The sequence below is a fragment of the Barbus barbus genome (genome assembly GCF_936440315.1).
Source record: "Barbus barbus genome assembly, chromosome: 19".
In the NCBI taxonomy this organism is placed as follows: domain Eukaryota; kingdom Metazoa; phylum Chordata; class Actinopteri; order Cypriniformes; family Cyprinidae; genus Barbus; species Barbus barbus.
Window position 1 is genome coordinate 25172265 of NC_136747.1, and position 24322 is coordinate 25196586.

The window sequence follows — 24322 nt, forward strand, 5'->3', positions numbered from 1 at the left end:
CATACCTGCCAAGTTTGGCAAGTTTTCACTGCAATGACTAAATTAATGAATTTAGAGTAATGATAAGCACTTGTTGGTCTTGCGCAGCTCCCAGGGCATCTTCTGCTGCAATCAATAACAACGTAATTGAGCAAAACCCCATTATCTTTCTAAATAACTTATCTACTTTGCACACCCGGGGTCTGGGGTGAATGTGGCTGGCTTAATAGTTAATTGAAAGTGTGTCCAATGCTTTACAGTGGATGAAACCTCTTTAGCACCGTTAGTTTGGAATTAGTGTGCCAAATGACATTCGAGTGACAATTTCCAGGAGGACATCTTATTTCATGAACTGATTCAGATGGGACTTCTGTAATTTTTGTTGTTATAAACTGACATTCACATGATTCACAAATTACAATATAGTACGTATATAATTAAGGGAAGAAATTAAGGTGAGGATCAAACCTGATGCTGCTACCGCAGTGGCTGTCCAGGATCAAATCTCTTTATTGATTTAATTTAGTTTTTATGTATAACCAGCAGGCAGTACTTGAATCTCCAACTGTTTATATTTCACCTAGAAAGTTGGCAAAAACAACTAAATCCATAATGACGATGCACCAGGCAGTGCAGTGTGAAAATTAGCTTGAAAAACACTCAGAATATATGCTTGATGAATATACTGTACAAGCTTCTTTTTCAGGTTATTGACGTCCTCCACCCCACCCAAGATTTGAGAAAGGAGTAAAAGTAGGGAAGACAACAACAGCAGTTGTACACTGGACAATCGTTTTTCTTTATTTTTTGTTTCAGTTCATAATATCTGTTTGTTGGGGTTTTTCTTTTTTCATTTTCATTTCAACTTAAAATTGACACACTTATAAAAGACAGCATCTGCATAGAGTTCTCATCTTAAAGATCCATGGAGAAAAGAGGGAGAGAGAGAGAGAGAGAGAGATTGTGAGAGAAGGGAGGAAGATAGCAAAGGGTTTTAGGGGAGGAGAGGGATACTGGTACGCCACACTAACCAAACAGAACAGCAAACAGTATTACAAGAGAGAGGGGGGAGAGAGGGACAGTTATTTTGTTTGTTTGTATCTTTTTCCTTTTTTTTACAATGCAGTACACACATACACATACAGAAAATAAAAGACAGAAGTTGCAATTCCAGTCAAAGTTGCAGGAATCGATTTAATTTCTTCCCTCCCATCCTTGGTGCCCATCTCATTGTGGTTTCTGCCCTGAAAGGACTTTCAACTTAGTATGGCGAGAAGACATTTGGTGACACGTAAAACGACGGCTGGAACCACGGTTAGAGGCTGTTGTTTCCCTCAACTCCCAAAATAATATTGAAGTCGGCGTTCTTCAGTGCTTTCAAATGCGTGTGTGAGAGAGCCCTTTTCTTTGTATTGCACAGATGAGTGTTTTTTTGTTTGCTTTGAGCATTATTGTTTTCCTACTGTACTTTTAAAGAAAGCTTCTAAATCCCAAGAACTGCGCTCTTCGTATAAGAGCAGAGCTCATCCTGCATTATCTTTAACTAGAGCATTTGAGTTTCAGCCATGCTACAGTCTACGCATGCACGGTTTTCTAACCAACACTGATTATGAAAGCGTCCAAACACATACCACGCAACGCACAAAAATGCCACTAATTGTTCTAAATTTGCCATTGCCAATGTGGTGGACCTCTGCAAAGAAAAGCATTCAAGATGCCTGGAAGCTACAGATGGTGTGCATTTGACCTGTAGACCTATTGATGGTGTACATGGAGGGAAGCACTTTTTTTCCCTCAGAGTTGAGCCTCAGAAAGGCTCTCTGAGGTAACGCAACGTATTTTATTGAATCTGATGGTAAAGCATTGTTCCTTTTCTTCGTTATAGAGCACTCTTGACATCACTGAAAGCGTCAGATACTGCTTTAAGACAAGCGAGAAAGCGGTCGGCAGCAAATCACTGCAACCAGGGCAAAGAACAAGAAAATCAATCAACCTCACAACTTTGACAGGAACTATTTTAGTAGTTTTATACATGGACATGCAAGTAATTTTTTCTCTCTTTGAAATATTTACAATAATTACAAGACAAAGATTCAGTTCAGATTGACAAAATCGCGAGCATTCAATAGTACTACTAATATAACAACTTCTCGGGATTCTTTAAATCATCGTAGTTATATAATTCATCACATTTGATAATGGTATAATTCAATTATGTCATCCTTATCATCTTCCCGTTCTAATTAGAATAGTGTTTTTTATCACATCATTACAGGCCATTCTCTGTAACTGATGATCATTTTGCTGAAATTATAGTTTGAGCACCATCTCCACAAACCGTTTCCTCGTTCTAAATCTAACACTGAAACAAGAATACTGGTATAAAGTTTAATGGTAATATACATCAAAGGAATGTGACAAAAGGGGATGAAATTAAGGAGGATCGTGGCTGGGGCTGTTGAGAAAATTCACGATCGCAGGTGCGCTCATTAGCCTTGGACTGAGAAGTTGTATCAACGTTGTTAACGTAAAAGTCTTTGAGAGCTGCTAAAGCACATGTGGAAACTAAGCGAGTGTTAATATCTACAAAACCGTCTACATAGCAGCAGACAGCTTCGTCGATCACGGCGGAAGCGTTCAAGCTTTGTTGTGTCGCCATTCGCTCGCTATGCGGATTGGACTTAAGGGTTTTTTATTCACCTGCAGTGATGAGGCACTCAACAACCCCAACCAAAAAGACTATTATGCAGTTAAGCTCTAAAAGGTACACTGTTTTTTTTTTTTTTTTATATATATAGTAGTGTCATTTTCACTCATTTACAAAATGCCTTCTCAATGTGCTGTGTTATGCCAGTGCTGTCTGGTCATATCAGTGTCTTTGTGACAAACATCCAAAAACAGTGTTGAAAAATGAAAATAAGACAACTGAGAAAACTTTCATCCAGATCTGTGCCCATGTCAGTATACAGTTTTTTTTTTATTTTTATTTTTTTTATTTTATTTCATTTTCTTTTAACCAGAGCTGATCTAATGTCTACGTCTAATGTATTGCCAGCACAGAGGAAGCAATGCAAGTGAGTTGAACAAGGGTAAAATGGTAACATAAACAGCATCATTGAGGGGAGCAAGAAAAAAAACAACATACAGTACACAAAACATTTGAACATCGTTGGGGGATATTTGTTTTGTACGTAGCTGTTTTTGGAGAAAGTGCTTTAAAATGAACAAGCTTGTGTAGTATACATTATACATATTGTTCAGAATGAATAGAAACAAATAAATAAATCTTTATATCGAGAACCTTGTCGCTGAAAGCGATGGAATTGAAAACAGTCAATGTATACGCAAGATCGTTCACAAGACTTAAGGGCAGGGTGGACTACACAATACAGTCGACTGTAACATTGTGCTCTGTACTCGCATAATGCTTTGGCTTTTTAGTCTTATTACTTTTCTTAACATTTGAATGAAGTCGGCACAGAACTGGAGCGATAGAGCTGCATACCATAGACCTTGCGCCCAAGGGCTCCAACAGCAGACGAGCACACATACACGCACAACCCCACACACACACACACACACACACACAAATGCTCATGCTCACATATACAGCAACGTGTACGTAAAGGAAAAAATGCCGAAGGGACAGGGCACGCATACATGGCCTTTTGAGTTGCACAATTCGACACCGCAGCACACGACTCACAATAAAGAATAGTCTTACGAAAGAATTCACATATCATCACCAGTTAAGCACAACAATCAAGTTTGGGAAAACATCAGGGGGAAGGGAAAATGAACAAGATGCGCTAAAATGATTCGTACCCAGAGTGTTTCCAGAGGGCGAGGAGGGGGGGAAATACGTCGTTTTACACTACAGACGTTGTTTAGGAACAAAATACCCGACAACAAACAAATTTTTGTATTCATGTGCACATCCACAGGGAACACATTCATGGGGACCACGGTAAAACTCCAGCATCGTCAGGGTCATGATCAAATAGGCAGCAGAACTAGTAAATGAAGTCAATCACCCCCCATCCAACCCTTAGAGAGTCATAATAAATAATCATAAATGGAAAAAAACAAACAACAAAACAGAAAACGGTACAACCCAAAAAATGTGGCGGCATAAGACATTGTTTTCTTTGATTGTAAAGTGCACACATGATCGAGAGCCATGCAAACTAACAAAGCGAAAGTTGCATGCGTTAACAAATAAGGGCCTTCCAGCTATATCGTCTACTAAAAAACAACACCGACATACATATTTACCTCATTTTACCATACATGTAAGTGATTCGACACTAAATACACAGAAGTTTCAAAGAAAACATGCTGGACGTTACTGGAATGATTAAAGCAAAATAGTCCCGGCCCTCTGCCTCAGGTTTTGTAAAAAGTGTACATTATTTATCCCCAAAATCATTCCTGTTCCCTACTACTTTGCTTTGGGTAGGTAAAGGACGGGACGGGGTGGGGGGGCTCCTGTTATATATTCTATGATAAGCAGTACATGGAAAATGAAGTCCATATCGAGAAAAGGAGTGCACTTTCAGAGTTGGTACATGTCATGAACGTCATGAACATGAGGGTAAGGGCGTTCTAAGAGTGCAACGAATCTGAATCAAGTCAACAGGGATTGTTCATCAAAAGGAAAAAAAAACAGAGCTAAAGTTTGGTTTTAAATTTTAGCCCTTGAATTTAAAACGAGCCGTACATAATTAACCAATCTGGCACTTTATGTCCGCAAAGAAAAGGATGCAACGAATTTATGATGCAGCTGTTTGATTTGTGTTTCTGAAAAAAAAAAATAATAATCTTTGGACAAAATCGAAGCGTCCTATTCTAAGCTAGAGTTCTCATAACAAGATGCCGTCTCTCTGGGTGCTCAGAGCTAAATTTAAGTTATTTCATATAAGATTTGTGTAAATGTCTTTCTATTTAGTCACTGCATAATAAGTGTCCTGACCAGCCGTACAAGTTTCTTCAATTGAACTGAAGAATGCATCTACAGGTAAATATTTCATCAGATAGCTCATCTACACTGCACCTACTCCCATTGTTTCAGATATGTAGAATTTAACAATAAGGATCTAAGAGTGTCTATCACATCCCCGTAGTTAATTTTATTACTCTCTCTCTTCATAAACTAGCACCAAGGTGAAACGTCAAGCAAACTCTCAAAACGGTCCTGTTCAAGCCCATCCTTTATATTATAATGTAAAATATATATGCAATTTATGTAACAAGGCAAATAAAAAAGCACAAAACTACCGTAAAATAAGGAAAATTCATTTCAGCAGACCTAACCACCCTCCAAAAGATAATATTTAGGCTAGGCATTGCTTCAAGTATTAACGTTTCTCAAAATGTTCCATAGAAGAAACCTTCTTTCAGAATCTTTTCATGAATTAATTCAAAAAGCGGGGGCAAATCACTATCAAAACTGCATAGTTCAACAGTTTGCGCAATGCCACCCTATTGATACCCAGTGTAGCTTTCGAAACGTGTTAAAATGAAATGTCCGTTCCTCTGCTGCCTACAGCAAATGAAGTAAAAACAAAATCATCTTCATGTACAAGCTTTGTGAGATCACTTCCTCTCACAATTCGAAATGTGTGCTTCTTAGTTCTTTTATTCTTCGTTTGTTTACGGTTGCCCACAGTAAATGTATTAAGACAGAAATTCGACTATGAGGTTGACGGTGCTTTTAAACTACAGCACTCCATCGGTAATGAGCTAATAATGTAACGATGAGAGATTTCATCGGAATGCAAGCAACCACTCAGAGCGTTGAAATCGGACTAGAACTACTATCTATAACATCTATGCAGTCAGTTGGTTATTATTCGTAATGCTAGTATGGTTTGCCAAACACCATGTTCTGCCGGAACGGAAAACAATTTAGCAGTTGCTGGCACTGTCCTGGAGGCCCCCCCAAAAATTAAAGCAACGGTAAAAAAATAAAATAAAAACAAATATTTTTTTTTTATTCCTTTACAGGTAGTAACCCATGTGCTGCTTTATGTTCAATACATTTACATGTACAGTTTGTAAATATGTTGTATTTGAACCGTAACATCTCCTTTATTTTTTTGATTGTTTGATTTTTTTTTTTTTTAATATTCGTTTTTTTACCCTACCCAACCCCCGTTTTATGACAGTTTCCTTATCTCATGTTTAAGTGGATAAAACACTCAGCTTTCCAAGTGTTTGTCTCTCTTCATGTCATTTAGAAGCCCAGGGTTCCTCCGATAGTGGACGCCAAAACCACTCCCAAAATTACACAGCAGATGATGATCATGATCTTCTTCTGCAGAGGGCGAAAAAGAGGGAGAAAGAAAGATGTGTGAACAAATGAAACCACAGTTCATTTAGCTCATCTAGCTACTCTGTTACGATAGTCAGCTAATCAAAGTAGCAGATTCACCTCATCTTAACCACACTTTAAATCATTAAATGAAGCCATTAACAATTAAACCATTACCAAAGTAAATCATTAAATTAATTAAAAGTTAATTCAATTATTGATGAAAGGACCCACTCTGAGCTGTAGCCCCTTTGAATACTAAATGTGTTCAAACATTAACTACATTTGAGAAGGTGGTGATTCGATATTGCGTAACTGTAAAGGCTAAATACAGTACTAACATCATACTGAACTCTGGACTCTCCAAAAGAAACTGCGCATGTACTGAATGTCATGCAGGGAAGCTGCAAATATTATATTGTGCCAAACTAAATTAACTCCATGGACATGCTTGGTTGGGCATGTAGACCGAAAACCACATAAGTTTGAAGCAAGGAAACATCTACTTAAGTTTTTTTGGTGACCATCTGAGTGACATGTAAAGGGATCAAGCAATGTTTTTGTTTTTATTGGTCGATTTGGGGCAAATAACAGGTCATACCAACACAGTTATTGGTGAAAAAAAAACTACTCACTTGACAAACAAAATAGCCAGCTAGCTTGACAAAAATATTCATTCTCAATCATTATTGATATTTATTGGCAATCAAATTTGCCCTGAAGTTTCTGGCTAGTGAATCGTGGAGCCTTTGTATTGGAAGTTAATAAGCTGCAAATAATTGCAGATCAATTATCTATTGAAGCTTGTTTCCACCACTTTTTTTTCTTGCAACTGTAAGTTTATATCACACAATTCATATTTTTTTTTCCTCGTGGTTCAGAATTGAGACATAAACTCGGAATTGTATTTCTGGAAAGAATTCTGAGAAAGCCAGAATTACAAGATTTGAACTCAAGACTTGTGAGAAAGTTAGAATTCTTAGAAACAAAGTCCAAATTGTGAGAGAGAAACTCAACTACAAAGAAAAGTACCAATTTTGAAAAAAAAAAGTCACGATTGCCTGTTTTAGTTTTTACTCCATGGCGTAAAGGGACTTCCATAATTAACAATTCTAATCTATTAACACTTGACAACAAGACTTCATTTGTTAAAATTAGTTATTAACACTACATAAAATGATTTAGCCTACCTATTAAGTTTCACCAGCAGTTCACTATTAGCAAATATCTATGGGACCGGTTAGAATCTAACCACCCCAGTTTGACTCATCAAAAAGCTCAGAAGTAAGTGGCTTAACACCAAGTGTCTGCAGTCTTTAGACCACCACTGCAGTGTCCGTTAGCCAGCAAAACTGCAGCAAAAAATCTAGGAGCAGACGGCATCTGTTGAAGAACCGATGAGTGCCAAAGGAGCAATATAGTGTTTCTGTGGATGGCTTAAATGATTTAGGAATAATTTTAAAATGCTCTTCTATTACTCGTTTTTGTGCATGACAGCTTATGACTGCATTCTCTAGAAAGAGAGCATGAGTCATTGTACACAAAGGGCATAATACTTAAAGACGTCAGGTGTAACAGCTGACGGTGTTTTACCTTGCGTGCCTGACTCTGGTATTTGACAGCCTTCTTGGTGTCAGAAACTGCTCTCTCTACATAGTCCACAGAGTGTTCCACGTTATACTCAATTCTGTCAATCATCTCTCCCTGTGAATGACAAAAAAAGGGACTTCAAACAAACGTCTTCATAATATTCACATTGGCACACATTTACGATCACTGTATGCAATGCACAAATCACACAAAGACGGTTTCCTGTTAGACATTCTTCTGTGTGTAGAGTAAGTGTTGCAAGTTAACATCCCTTAAATCCTTTGTGCTTCATGCAGCCTGATTTAAAAACCCACAAGCAGTGATGCTCGAGTGCCCTTAACCCCAGATTGATCCACGGGGACTGTGGTGTAAATCATTTCACCTGTCCTTGGTCGTGGAGGAAGAAATAAATTGCTATGTCTGAATTACATTTGAAAGTCAGCATAACTTTGCAGCACAGTGCACTTCAAGGACGTGTCTAGTTTTTGTCTAGCCACTGTTCACATTCAGAATTTAAAAAATGGTATGTATTTTTTTTATTTTTTTTTGCCTGACAGATAAGGCCTTTATGAATAGTATGGAAATGAACTGCATTTCAACGATTTTTCAAATGCCACATGCAGGGAGTTCAGTTCTATTTTTAACTAGAACTAAAACGATTTTATTAAAATTAGTTTTTAGTAATTGAAATAAAACTTAAAAAAACCCCGAATAAAATGACAGAAAAGGACAAAAAATCTACTTTAATATTCCACTGAAAAAAATAGTTTTTAGTAACTGAAGTAAAGTATGTGTGTGTATATATATATATATATATATATATATATATATATATATATATATATATATATATATATATATATATATATATATATATATATATATATATATATATATATATATATATATATAAATATTATTATTATTATTATTATTTATTAATTAATCAATTATTAGGTAACTTCATTTTTTTTTTAACAAATTAAAATATTTCATTTGAAATAATTTTGAGAGGATAATCTGATGTACTAAAACTGAAATAAAAATAGAAGACAAGGAAAAAAGAAAAGGAAACACTAATTAGGAAAATATAAAATTCTAAATATCAATAAATACTATAGTGATATAAACAATACTAAAAACACTGCCCATAGTCACATATGGGTCAGTAAATAATGACAATTTTTAATAACGACTATTTAAGTAAATTCCTCTGGTATTGGCCATGATAATGTGAATATAAAAAGAAAATCTCAAATCGATCCTCATTTGTATGCCTCTTTAACAGCCTTGTGGAAGGGACTTTTGTGAAGCGACAACATTGATAACATTTGTTTGACTATTATCTTCCTCCATCTGCCATTTTTACTCTGGTGAGAGGTGTAATGTTCTGTGTTGTACCTGACTCTCCACCAGCATGGCCATGTCCACAAACATGTCGTGCAGCTCACGGATGCTGTTCTCCAACTTAATGATCTCAGTGTGTCGAGTCTCAATCTCATTTAGTGCCTGCTTGGTCATCTGGGAGTCCATTTTGATCTGTTACGTGGAAAATACGAGAAACCATGGCAGGAGGTCAAGAGCAAGTTACTATTATTAAACATACATTTGTACAGAATTCATTCCTAAAATGGCAAATTTACACCGCAAAGTTGGCACAGAAGTGCTTCTGCAGCGGCTTTAGGTGTCTGTACACAGACTGTATAATGCTGCTCAGAGGTACCTCGAATGAATTTACACCGCAATTCCAACAGTATGCCTGATGCTAGGGGCTGAGGTGGGTCAGAGCAGGCTGGCTCTGTTGCAGCATTGCGTCTTTACACTGAATTTTGAGCAATCGAGGTGTAAAGATGCCTGAAGACTATAGGCTAGGTTGTAAGGAAATATTTAAATATGCTTCACATGGAAACCTAATGGCACATTTGATGTGGACATCTGCACTCTTAAAAATATAGATACCTAAAGTGTTTTTTTTTTGCAGTGATTGCATATAGGAGAACAATTTTTAGTTCCCCAAAGAACCTTTCAGTCAAGAGTTTTAAAAAGAACCATTTGTTCTTGGTGTGAAGAACATTTTAATGATCTAAAGAACCTTTTGTGGAATGGAAAGCTTCTGTGTATATTAAAAGGCGCTTTCGGACCGGAGGAAGCTTTCCATAGTTCCTAGAAATATTGGCGGAAGTTCCCACTTTTTGGCGTGTTCCCACCGCAGGAACTAGGAATATATTTAGCACTAGGAACTTCATTTGCTAGGAACTAATTTAGTGTCTACTTCAAAGTAGGGTCTAAAACAGTTCTATAAGAACTATCAGTGACGCAATATACACTAATTGGCCAAACGCATACGAAACACCAGCTACCCGGCATTTTTAAAAAGCTATGTAAACATTTATTCCACGAACATGGAAACAACCTAGCAGCATGTGTTCTGTCCAATATTTACCCAGCACTGGGTAGTATTTAACCCAGCGTTTTTTTTTTTTAGAGTGCAGGCTGCTTCAGAGTTCCTGCTGGCGGTGCGAATGCAACCAGGAAAATGGCCCGAGGGAGAAATTGGTTCTTGGAACCACCCTCCTGGCTAGTTCCTCTAAAAAATGCTGGGTTAAATACAACCCAGTGCTGGGTAAAATATGGACAAACCCAGCTATTGGGTTGTTTTGACCCAGTGGTTGGGTTACTAGCCAAACGGATGGGTTAAACATTTAACCCAACCGCTGGGTCAAAACAACCCAATAGCTGAGATTGTCCATATTTCACCCAGTGCTGGGCTGTTTTTAACCCAGCATTTTTTAGAGTGAACTAAGTTCCAAGAACTACATGATGCAAAAGCGTCTAATGTTCTAAAATGGAACCATGAAGAACTGATAAAGAACCTTTGATTTTTTTAATAGTGTCTGAAGTCCACAAGGCAGTAGTGGCTGTAGAAATCACAAATGTTTCTTCCACGGAAATGAAAGTCATAGTAAAATTACTAATTTGTAAAGGATCAGTGACTATTAAACTTACATCATCGGTGAAGATAGCAAGCTTCCCGCTCTCCAACATGTCTTCCAGCTCCTCATTGGTAGTTGTTCTGCCAGCTGATTAAATATAGAAGAACATGGTATCAGTATGTGGCGTACCAGGACATTTTGATGAGCATTGGAAGTGGTAATATGTTTACTGATAAAATGTATATCTTGAATCACTTAACTTGTGTTTAAAAAGTAAATACGTGTTCCAGTAATGTGGAGGCTGTTTCTCAGCTTGTGTTCGTGTGCGTGGGTTGCATGCATGTCAGAACTCACTAATTTCCAGTTGTCTCTGAATGCGGTCCTTGCAGCGGTCCCTGTATTTGGACTGCGTGGTGTTGTACTCCGTCATCACCTCCACAAACTTGCGTGACAGCGTGGAATGCTGTGGGATGGAGTTAGACATGTGGAGGCATCAGGGATGTGGATATGTAACTGCACTTCGTGGCATGAATGCGTTCGCTGACAGTAGGCGGCTCAGGATAATGTATCGAGGGCCAAGTGTGATCGTCGGGAAATCGGACCTTGCTTTTGCTGCAGTTTGAGAGATTCCTGCGCTTGTTCTGTTTCTGGACAGCAGATGGCGCTGAGGAGGGTGTTTGACAGAGCTGCTCAGTGGGAGGGCAGAGGTCACAGGAAGTGTGCCTGTCTCAGTCTGAACAACACCCTGAAGGTCAGATCTGCTGCTATTTTGCTGAATTTTGCTTGCTGATATAACTAGTTTACGTAACATAAAAACTTTTACAGTTTTGAATATTTCTTGAGCACTTCCTATTATACATTACTCCCATATGAAAGACACATTGACACAACGCATGTTTTAAATTTCTTTTAAAAATGCATTTTTTTAATTAATCTAATTATTTTGATTAATTTAATATTTCTTTAATTCTTATTACTTTACCATATTAACATTCTATTTATATATAATTACTTTTTATATTTGATCTTTTTTCTTTTTATTTTGCAATTTGTTATTAAAATGTATATATGCTAGAATAAATCCCATCGGAATTTTAAAATATGTAATAAAAATAATTTATAAATAGTAATGTGTACACACACTTAATAATTATAAATATAATACATATGTAAATAATAAAAATGTAAATGTTAGGGTTATATATTTGTATGTTATTATTTGAAATGTATTATGGTGGTAATGTACAATTTTGATTTGTGAAATTAATTAAACGCTTTACTAATGGAAGATAACTTGATTTTTTTTCTGTATAAATTTAACTTGATCGACAAAATACACAAATTGAGTATTATTATCATAACCTATGATTGATGAATTTAATCTCACAAAAAGAAAACTTAAAAAGTAAGACTAATATTATAAAACTGATCTTTTAATTGAATATTGAATTTAATCATGCAAGTTGTAATTTTGCTTGACAGAAAAACTAAGCTGACAAATAAATCAGTTCATCCTTGTCAAGTTCCTTAACTTGTAGTCTGTATTTTTCACATGAACTTAATTTGACTGTTTAGACTATTGATTATTGTTAGAAGAATAAAAATACACAGGTGTTTTTAATTACTTTCATACCTGTGTCTTGCGGATCCGCAAATCTGCAGATGATCTGTTCAACCCCTCCTCTTGCTCGATGCTTTGTTCGATTGCTGCAGAATAGAGAAATAAACTGAATGTAATGAATTGTTCTAGTAAAATGCGCTAAAGCCATAGCCTCCTGAACGCACCCTATAGATTGACATTTCAAATAGCAGCTCTCTCACTCCGGTTACCTGGCTACAACAGTTACTGAGGTGGCACAGCAACTACAACATGATCAAATCCACCCATGACACTAAAGTAATTGGCAGACTGAGCTGTTACAATGGAAGTGCATACACACTAGGTGTCAGACAAAGTGGTCCCAGAGTAATAACAAGTCCCTTAATCTCAGAAGAACAATAGATCTCAATGTCCACTTCAGGAGACAATGGGATTCAGACCCCATTCGGTTCTAATGCACACCATGTGTCACTGGCTACATCAGCGAGAGTGTGGATGAAGTTGTCGTCATAACGACCATCACTGTTAGTTACTTGCTTGTAGAAATGAAAAAAGCAAAACAAATCCCATTTATTTATTTATTGTTTGTTAAATATTAGATGTATATTAATAATAATTATTACATGCATAACAATTATTCATAAAATAATAGTAAAAATGTATAAATAATTTCTTATAAGAAACTGTATAACCCTAAAATAAATGCATTTATTATAAAAATAAATATATACAACCCTAAGCCCTTACCCTATATGTAATAAATGTAAAATCTCTAAGTATATCTAAATATAATATTTAATATTATGTAAATATAAAATAAAATTAAACTATTCATAAAAACATTTATAAAATACAATTTAGACATATAAAATAAATTATTATAGAAATAAATGTATAACCCTAGCCCCTTACCCTACATTTAATACATTTATTATATTTAATATAAAATATATTATATTATACAAAAATTAACCAAGTGCATAATAAATAACAAACAAATAGCAAAGTATATAATAAAACAAAACATTTATAAAAATAACATTTATTAAAAGTGAGTAAAAATTTAATTTAATATAAATAAATATATAACCCTAATCTCTCTCTCTCTCTCTCTCTATAGCTCAGGTGACTGGCTCTATGCCTGAAGACTATAGGCTAGGTTGTAAGGAAAAGCAAGACTTGTTTCTGAAAGCAAAGCTAGCAGAGTATATAAGTCATACTTCTGATTGATCAACTGTCAGTGAGATGAATGACAGTGCTAACTGATAGCTCTCTCAAGGTATTAGGCACTGGAGTAATAAAAACCATTTTTAATAGGACACTCATTGTCATTGTATTAGTTACTGAAAAATGTTATCTTTTGCTTTGTGTGGAGTGCACATTTTTGTCTTTTCCTGAGCAACTTCAGAAGGAAAGCACTCCAAAAGAGATTAGTCAAAACCCCTGTTAAGACCGTTCTATCGCTGAACACCCTTGGCCTCAGGTGGCTGCCTTCAGAATCAAAGATTGTGTCTAAATTAGCCTTGCCTACGTGATGATGAAGGTTTTCGGAACTTTAGAAGACTAAGCTTAATGCATACTTGCAAAATAGACCTGAACTTTTCTAATTTTCTCACGCTAAATTCAGAGTCGAAGAACACCGTAAGAATTATCACCGTCTCAAACTGATCTCAGATCTGTTTCATTGTTTATATAGAGAGCAGGCAATTAGCCCTTAATGCATGCGTGACTGCCAAAATAGACATAAACATCCACTACTTTGACTACTTTTGTTCAAAACAATTATACAAGACTTTAAAAGTTCTAATAAAGTTTACATTTCTGGTTTTATACCTTTTAATTTAGAGCGCACTTTATTGGCTGTCTTCTTGATGTCAGCTGTGAGGTCCTCCAACTCCTGCTTGGTCTCTGCAGAACAAAAACACAAGGAAATACAAAAGAGAAGGTGTTTAAATGCATATCATTTTGAGTTTTCAATGATAATGAGCACTGCTGGCATTATATATAGGGTACAAAGTCGTGTGACGAGATCTAGATACACTAGAGAACATGACAAAAATACAGATGCACTACATTTGAACTTTTAGGACTTGAGCCTCTGAGCAGATCTCCGGTCATATAATGTTGTTGCTCTTTTAAAGAGGAAAGCGAGGCGTCTGTGGTAAAGCGCTGGATGTGTGTACAGACTGCAGGCTGCAGTCATATGTTGATTGATAGTTACTGCAGTGCCATTCACTCCCTGGACACCACCTCAGCCTTTTCAACTCTCCTCTGACTAATCCAATCCCTCGCTACTTTCTCTCTCATGACATTTATTCCACTACGAGTGTTAATGCCAGTATCCCTTCATCACCAGGGAGTATTTGTGCATTTATTATGCACTTACAAATTCTGAAATATTTGCTGTTATATGTGCACATTGACTGTCAGAGATTTTAGTTTAGTATTTAAATATCTACCGCATTTTATCCATTGAACTATGTTATGCATTACATATACACAACATATCTTGACAAAATGGGCTTTAATAAGCCAGGTTGAGGGATTTAGACAAGCCCCATGCTTCAAATCTCTCAGCGCCTCCTTCTGGCCATCAATATTGTGACTCCTGCTGATCAATTTCAGAGGGATGGACAGTGGGCGGCAGGTGGGAGAAGAGTGATTAATTACTGTGCACAATGTATAGACGTATAATTTATCACTTTGATTGTCATTTCATCGCATATACGGGCGATTCCTCAATTAGGGGAACATTTCTGTCCCCATGGATGATTGCTTTTTTAGCTTTTAAAGGATCGATCGTAATGGCTTTAAACTTATTAATTGTGTCCTTAATGACTTTTTCCTCCTTTTTAGAACTGCCGAAAGCTTACATTTGCTAGAATTTCTCAATTTTCCTCTTTCATTAGCTTCTGGCTACTTATTTTGAACCAAAGGAACATGTTAAACTGACCAAATTGATAAATGTATATATCTGTATATGAAAAATGTATGTATTTATATATAACAAAATGTTCATAAAAATCTGAAACCGCATAGAAAGCATTTTTTATTTTATTTTAGAGAATTATGAACTTTCAAAGTAAAAATATAAAAAAATTAATTAAAAATAAATAAAATAATTTAAAAAGCGATTGATAATTATTAAATTAGAAATATTGGTGTGTGTATATATGTATATGTGTGTGTATGTATTTATATATGAGGCCTTTTCAAGTTTTTAACCTGCATGGAAATCATATTTCTTATTTCAGACAATTACAAACTTTAAAAATACGTTTTTTTTTTCTTTAAGTGACTAACAAAGTGGTATTGAAAAGCACTTAAAAAGCAGTGCTGTCGTGTAAAACAAATGATCTGTAGTCACTGGTGTCTGTTAAAGTGCTGTAGTCAGGGTGTGGCTGGTTCTCCTGTCCATCGATTCAACAGTGTAATGTATCTCCTGTCACTGAGTTTGCATCCTAATATTTGCACACCGCTACACTATAGTTGTGCTTACAGACAGCTAAATGCAGTCCTGCTCTTTCCTGCTCTATGAAAACAAGCCATCATCTCAGCTTTTTTTTTTTTTTTTTTTTTGCTCATGTGGTCGAGAGATCGATTTGACAGACGAGGATGTTTCTTGTCACACCCACTGTTTAACGTGACATCTAACCAGCACTTTAATAGCTCTTGAATGTGATTTTATTTGTATCGGTTTAGCGGTTGCCACACATTTGCTGAAGCAGACCTGTTGCAGAAACACATGAGGTTTAGTATTTCTACAAAATTATAGAAAATCTACTAAATCTACCTGTTTATTAAAGATTTTTCACAGAATTCCGCTTTTTTGTTTCTCAAAATTACCTTCGAAAATATTAAAAAGCCTGTCTAGACCTACTGACTGTAACTGTATAATATTTTATCAGCTAATGTTTATTTAATGTGAATGTACTGGAGATTTATTATAGATAAATGAACTGCATGAACCTGAAATTCTGTGCAGCATATAGTGTTTGTTGATGTCTACTAAAGATTATGTAATTTCTGCAGGGTTATTTGATATTTTTGGACACCACCTACTGCAAAATACATTCAGCACAATATTCGAACAAATAAATACTTTTATGTTTGCTTCAGAAAATCAAACGTATTGAACAAGTCAAACCATCCAGACTGCAAAAATTTCTCAACCCCCAAAGGACTGAAGTATAGAAATGTTAACCATCAAATTGATCACCCCTCAGCTAAGTGAACTACGCACAGCTCGTTTTTACCTGCTAACGTCACTCACCTGCAGGGCAATGTGGAGAAACTTTAAGGGCACTGTGCTATAATTCTGATGGCTAATTTAGTCATTTAAGCTGATTGGGTAAAATGCATTAATGAACTAGGACAAAGAGGTAACCATTAGTCACCCGTGGAGCCAACGGAGGTTACGATTTCTGCTCAAGGTCACATCTGCAGCTGAAAGAGAGGGATTCTTTTAGCAACCTGGCTTTTTCACAAACATTGCACAATGTTTAGCTTTGTACAGTAGCTCTTAGATAAGAACATAAGCTAGGGTGACCTCAGTAAAGGGATAATATAAAATGTTTTAGTTGTGCGCCAGTGGTATCTTAATGGAGAACTTGGGCTGCTAGATGTGGTGGATTAGCGTCGAGAAGTGCTGACCCAGAAATGTTACTGAGATCACAATAATACTGGATCACTTGAGGGCAAGGGGAATGGTATTGCAGTCTTGGTTAAGGATCTAAGCAGCGAACACAAAAGTTAGCTTGATCCCAAGTAGGGGTGACCCATGAACTTGTCAGCAACTGAGATTATATTCATGTCATTGTATTCAAAGTAAGACATTTTGGATTAAAAGGCATCAGCTAAACCAAAAATGACAGTGCCGTGTCTGTCTTTGCCTTTTTGTATGTATTCCTGTGACTAAATTCAAAGCTTTCTGCACTAAAAAAGAGAAAATCAGCCCTGCCAATAAACCTTGAATGCTTCAATACATGTTATGCAGTATGTACTGTACTGTATGTATAACGTCACAAGCTCAATAAATAACAAAAACACACACAACACTACATGCACTGGAACTAAAGAGGAATACAAGGAGAACAACTAATGTTAGACATTTAAAGCCATAAATGACCATTTCATCTTATATATTTACTCTCATGTCGTTTAGCCGTGTGTAATTTTGCGAATCTTAAGCAGAATGGCTGGGCATCCTTTTTCATAAAAAGACAGTAGATGGTGACTTATACAACCAAAAATTTTTGGAGCATTAGTCTATAAATCACCGTCCACTTTTGTCGTCACTGTAAAAAAAAAAATGCTGCTAAAATGAGTTATCAACTTAAAATTTGTTGAGACAACTTAAATATCTAACTTAAGTTAATTTAAGGCTTATTTTAAGTTTAAACAACACATTATTGCTTATTTTAATCATTTTAAATTGTGAAACTAATCCCAGCCATTTTTCTTTGATGACATGAGGGTGAGTAAATAATAAGGACGTTTTCATTTTGGGTGCACTGTTACTTTAAGAATGACTTTATTTAATATGTTCTCCATCTCTCCTCGGGGTTTCTGGTTCACACTGACACAGATATCGAGACACACTCAACTTCCACAGGCTCCCTTCATCCTTCATGCAGCATGGTGAAAACAGACAGGGAGGAAAGCAAAAGAAAGAGAACAGAAAAAAAACAACAGAAAATAATGTTCTTATGCATGCATGCAACAACTTAACAGAAACAAAGAAAGCATGCGAAGTGAATCACATGCAGTCAAATGTATGAAATTGAACCAAAACTGTCAGACACAACGAGACGTGATTTATTAAAGATTCATCTATAGCAGCTGAGTCATTTGTAGGCTGTGGATTTCTTGAACTAAGCCAGGCAGATCAGAGGGCACACTTGGTTCAGTAAGGCATATGAACAGTGTTTGTGGCAAAATGTATTTCATGACACAAAAAGGAATTGCAAAAATTATGACTTTGCATATGTAGTTCAGCCACAGTTGCTTTTCAGCAAAAACAGCCATGAATAACCTTATGGTTGTCTCTGCTTAAAAGTGAGATAAACATATTTTAACATCGACAATATATACTTCATGATTCTATTTGTCAATTTAGAAGCAATATTTGAGTACCTATACAAGTAACAGATTGAATAGAAGCATTTCTTCATTAAATACCATTGTAACTTGACTGATTTGACAGTCGACTTACTGCACATGCACACTCACTAAAGAGCTGCTCTGTCAGAATGGCCTCACACATTAGTCACAGACAATACTGGAATGACTCGGACACTCATAGACGTTTGCCGTAACTGAAGACTGTTGCTGGGGAAAGATGAGGTTTTTTAGCAACATTTGAGAACTGAAGAAACAGCCTCTATAGATGCAGTGTGGGCTGGTGCACTATGAGGTGTGTGGGCCGGGTCTAACAAACACTTAAAGCGATGTGGTGGCAGTGCCTCTTTTGTAGAGTGGGTGGTGAAAATGCAAGGTATTGGAGAAAGGCTTGAATAGGCTCACCAATGAGCTCATATATCTTGCCACACAGCTGCAGTGAAGTCATGGATCTGGTGCTTTCCAAATGCGATAAATACTTTATAGATTTTGCAATCCTCGCAATTTTCCTGCATTGTGACAGTATGCATGCTCATTCTTTAGGGGTTGTACATGTTTTAATGTAAATAGTCGACCCAAAAAATTAAACCTCAACTTCACGCTATCCAAGATAAAGATGAGTTTTTATTCATCAAAACAGATCTGGAGAAATTTAGCATTGCATCACTTGCTCACCAATGGATCCTCTGCAGTGAATGGGTGCCGTCAGAATGAGAGTCCAAACAGCTGATAAAAACATCACAATAATCCACAAGTAATCCACCCTCCAGTCCATCAGTTAATGTCTTGTGAAGTAAAAAGCTGTGTTTGTAAAAAAAACAAATCCAAAAGTATGAGTCGTCTATCCATGATAACATTTTCTCCAGTAAAAATGTTGTCTCGTCTGAATCAGGGGAGAAATATGCATAGATCAAGCAGTGTCTACAAGCAAAAACTGTTCTAAACAAATTTGTTGGTGGATTTTTTAAAGTTAAAATGCATTGATGGATTAGTTTCTTACAAACACACAGCTTTTTGCATTGAGAAGATATTAACTGATGGACTGGAGTGGATTATATGTGGATTATTGTGATATTTTTATCAGCTGTTTGGTGTCTCATTCTGACGGCACCCATTCACTGCAGAGGATCCATTGTTGAGCAAGTGATGTAAAGGGTTAGTTTACCCCAAAATGAAAATTCTGTCATTAATTACTCACCCTCATGTCGTTCCAAACCCGTAAGACCTTCGTTCATCTTCGGAAAACAAATTAAGATGTTTTTGATGAAATCTGAGAGCTCTCAGACCCTCCATAGACAGCAAAGTAACTAAAATGTTCCCAGGTCCAGAAACATAGTAAATACATCGGTAAAACAGTCCATGTGACATCAGTGGCTCAACTTCAGTTTTGCGATGCTACGAGAATAAATTTTTTTTTATTTATTTTTTTACGCTTAGGGGAAAGCGTGCGTATGCGTTGTGATGCACTCTAAAATGGCGGATGATGTAACTCGTGGGAGAAGAATGGTTGAGTAAATTGTTATTTTTGTTTTCTTTGCACAAAAAAAGTATTCTCGTAGCGTCGCAAAACTGAAGTTGAGCCACTGATGTCACATGGACTGTTTTACCGATGTATTTACTATGTTTCTGGACCTGGGAACACTTTAGTTACTTTGCAGTCTATGGAGGGTCTGAGAGCTCTCCAAATTCATCAAAAACATCTTAATTTGTTTTCCGAAGATGAACAAAGGTCTTACAGGTTTGGAACGACATGAGGGTGAGTAATTAATGACAGAATTTTCATTTTGGGCTGAACTAACCCTTTTAATGCAAAATTTCTCCAGATCTGTTCTAAGAAACAAACTCATCTACATCTTTGATGGTCGGAGCGTGAGTGCATTTTCAGCAAATGTTCATTTTTGGGTGAACTATTTCTTTAAAAGCATAGTTTACTGAAAAATAACAATTGTTCATTTACTCACCTTCTGCACATAGAATAATCCATATGACTGAATTTATTAATTTGTTCAACTTTCCCCATGGAAAGATTTTAAATAAAGTTTCTGTTTTTTTTTTTTTGTTTGTTTTTTTTTAAAATACAGCACACAAGTATTTTTATGTTCCGTTTATGTAAAGAAGGTGAGTAAATTATTCATCTTTGAGTGAACTATCCCTTTAAGGGCGAGCAGTATAGCAGACAAGGCAAATATTTCCAATGCATCACTGTTAATGTTGAAGACGTGGGTGGAGGTGATTGCTAATGTAAAAATTTGTCATCTTGCCCTGAGATAAAGATATGCATTCACAAACATGTGTCCACGTGGTGTATTTCTATGTGCGAATGGATGGATATGGGGAGGTAAAGCATGTCTAATTTGCAATTTTTTTTTTTTATTGCATGACTGACCGTCTCATTGATGAGGAGTCACATACAGTACATTAGTGTTCTTAAAAGGAACTACATTCTAGGCATTTCATAGATGCAGTGTATACACTGAGATGGTATTTTAGATAAAACTGTGTGCTGATGGGTGGAACTCACTTTCATCAGGGTTGGGTGCTGCTAGGATGGCACTGTGCTGCTTCTTGACCTGTTCTACATCCTCTGACAGCTTTTCAATACAGCCACGGATCTCCTCCACCTGTCAGGAGAACATGCGTTGAACGATGTGTCAATACAGTGACATTTGCAAATAGGACCAATTGCATATTGTCAGTGTTGGGTAAGTTACTTTCAAAAAGTAATTAATTACAGTTACTAATTACTTCATCAATATTGTATTTAAATTACTTTACTAATTACTCTATCTGAAAAGTAACTTAGTTACTCAATAAGTAACTTAATTATTCAAATCGCTAATTAGCTACATCTTAAAATCCCTATAAACCTTAATAGAAATTAAACTCTATTCTTTCAATTCGAGTCAAACATAGAATAGTTTAGCCTTTTAGCTTTAAAACAACTGTAATACTTAAACATTTTTATGAAAAAAATGTAACCACCTTTGGTTAACAAATAGAAATACTCTGCAAAATATCTGAATAACAAAAAGGCTTAAAAGTTAAACAATACATTTCAGTTTGGCAAGATGTTCAGGAAAACCCCAACTAGTAAAATCTGTACAGGTTTATGTCAAAATAACACGTTAACTAATGTAGGAAAGAATAAATTACAGAAATGATCTTCTCTGCTGAATAATGTCAGATCGCGCTGTTCTTATGAGGTAAATTTCTCATAGCAGGTCTTCTTTCAAAAATGATGAATATTAGATGATTTTTTCTTTTCTTAATATTTTAAAAAAAAAATTGTATCTAGGTGAGGGCGACTGCATATAATGAGCTCAGACACGGGAAACCTTGCTTTAGTTTCATACGGATTGCATAATCAGAAACATTAGTTTTTAATTTGAATTCGTTCAAGTGTCAAGTAGACACTTCAAGATTTTTAGATTCTATTGATTTTAGTCTTATATGTATCTGAGTCAGAGCCGGCGCCAGGGCACCTCCATCAGAGGGGCATTTGAATCACGTTTTGTGTGTGTGTGTGTGTGGTGGGTGGTGGTGGTGGGGGTTCGGGGTGGGATGGGAAGCGTGCAATCTGTGATTGCGTGCAGTTTCTGACGCTCGCTAAAGCGTGCAATCGCTTTCTTATGTGCGCTGTTTTACCGGTTTCACTTTCGCTTTCGAAACGATCACGTTCAGCAAGAAGGGGAGAGGATGGAAAGTGGGGGGCACCGTAACTCTGCCCGTGAATGCCCCCTCTTGGTGCCGGCCCTGATTTGAGTATTTAAGGTTTCTCTGTGAATCAGGAAAATCTGAAAGTGAACGCACCCGCACGCGGAGGGTTAAAGCCGCTGCATTCAATATCTTTAGACGGTAAATTTAGATTTCAAATTCAATATTGCTTTTAGAACTGTTGAAATTATTTACTGTATGTAAAGCAAGTACTTTATAAGTAACTGTAATTAAATTACCTAAAAATGAACAGTAATCCCTTACTTTACTTTTTCAGTGGATAAGTAATTTAATTACAGTAACGCGTTACTTAGTAACGCGTTACACCCAACACTGCATATTGTCATGCTCTGTGATAAGACAATAATTTAAGCAGCTTAAATAATGTGGAACAATTTATTATATTAGTATTTATTTATTAAAATTAATTTTATTAAATAGTTTATCATTTTAATAATACTTCTGTATCCTATATCACAGATACCATATTATATCTTGTCGCATGAAATGCCAGCTGTAGAAACTAATTTGATTTTAATGTAAATTTTTAGTAAGTAAGCATGCAGAAACTGAACTGCATAAAAATCAGTAAGTATCATGCTGGTATGGAAACCATGACTTGATTATTTTTAAGAAGAGCTTTCTTGTTTTATTTCTTGGCTTTAAATATTTAGAATCTACTTGGATTTACTTCAACTGTTTTCATTCCAAATTATGTGACAGTTTGAGTATGTAAAGGCTGGAATATACATCTTTTGTATAGATTTTTGCCAGAATTTGAAGTCTAGACGAGCCAGTTGACAGATTTCACCGACAATCACACAGTGTTTGATGGGCACAGACTTTGATTTTTAGCTTCAGACTATGAGTACATCCAGTCAGAGTATATCAAACATTGAATATTTTGAGAACACGTTTTCAAAGCTTATGTTTCTGTGTGAATTTGTTGTGTTCGGTACGACTCGAAAGCCTGGTAGTATGTGATCTCCAGTCGTTCAGTATACGATGCCCAGTTTTTTTTTTCTCTGTAACCAGTTACAAAGTTGACAAGTGTATGATGCCTAGTGTTTTAAAATCTGTTCAAATTTCAAAAGTCATTTATTGTGTTCCATATTTAAGTTGAATTGGAAAATTGACAGCAGCACTCAAGCTGATATGAGCAAATCAAATAATCTGCATAAATATGAACTGATTATGATGATACTTTCCTCGAGAGAAAGTTTACCTGTTCAAAAAATTCATCCATAAAGTGGTCTCGGTCGACATGAACGACTTCCTCATCATCGTCGCTGTCCTTAGCCTGTGACAAAAACAAACACATCACGTAAATGTCTTCATAATCTCAATGCAAGAAAAGAAAAAATCCTTCAAGTAGATGGAAAATTAGTTTTTTATAATGTTGGATGAGCACAGAGAGAGATAATAAAATCACAAATCTTGCACACCATACCTATACAGTAAAAAGGAAAATATTATGCGAATGCATATATTATCATAAAATAACTTACATTTACATGAATTTGTTTAGCTGATGCTTTTATCCAAAGCGATTTTACAAATGAGGAATACAACAACATAAGTGATTCATCTTAAATAGACAGTAATATGAGACATACAAAACTGCTCAAAAAGCATCAGTATTAATCATTCTTTGTTGCTGTTTTTGGTGGTATTATTCAATATATATCACCCAAGATCACGGTAATAATTGCCCAGAAACACTTGATATCAATATGCCATGCTGCTCCTCGGCATTTGGGCTTTAAAAGAGCAACTGTATTCAATGCATCCAGACAGCTTCTCTATTTCTCATATATAGAGGATAAAGTAGGGCAGCCTAATAAACTAATGCAAATCACATGTTTTCAGATGAGCACACGGTGTCACATTTAAAAGATGGTTTGATTGTGCTCACATATTGGTATGAGAATTGGGGATTGCTGGAGCCTGGAGGGCCAACTCAGATTAGCTGTATGGCCAATCCACGCTGAGCAGAAGAGGACGTTCTCCTGTGTGTGTGTAGCCAGAAAGACCATCCCGCCTCCCAACCTCTGTACCCTTTCTGGGAACTAA

At 36.1% G+C, this 24322-nt stretch overlaps 1 protein-coding gene across 1 annotated transcript in view; it reads right to left on the bottom strand.

Moving 5' to 3' along the window:
* Positions 1–6104: 6104 nt before the first annotated feature.
* The window catches only part of LOC306885392 (syntaxin-1B), a 37322-nt gene continuing 19104 nt past the window's right edge, over positions 6105–24322 (bottom strand). The window contains exons 2-10 of the mRNA XM_079441862.1: positions 23475–23549; positions 21057–21156; positions 14249–14323; positions 12449–12522; positions 11170–11278; positions 10889–10962; positions 9284–9421; positions 7886–7996; positions 6105–6295 (exon numbers count right to left, since the gene is read on the bottom strand). Of these exons, the coding sequence (XP_079297988.1) occupies positions 6215–6295; positions 7886–7996; positions 9284–9421; positions 10889–10962; positions 11170–11278; positions 12449–12522; positions 14249–14323; positions 21057–21156; positions 23475–23549 (837 nt within the window). The 3' untranslated portion in view covers positions 6105–6214. The remainder of the gene's footprint in view (positions 6296–7885; positions 7997–9283; positions 9422–10888; positions 10963–11169; positions 11279–12448; positions 12523–14248; positions 14324–21056; positions 21157–23474; positions 23550–24322) is intronic.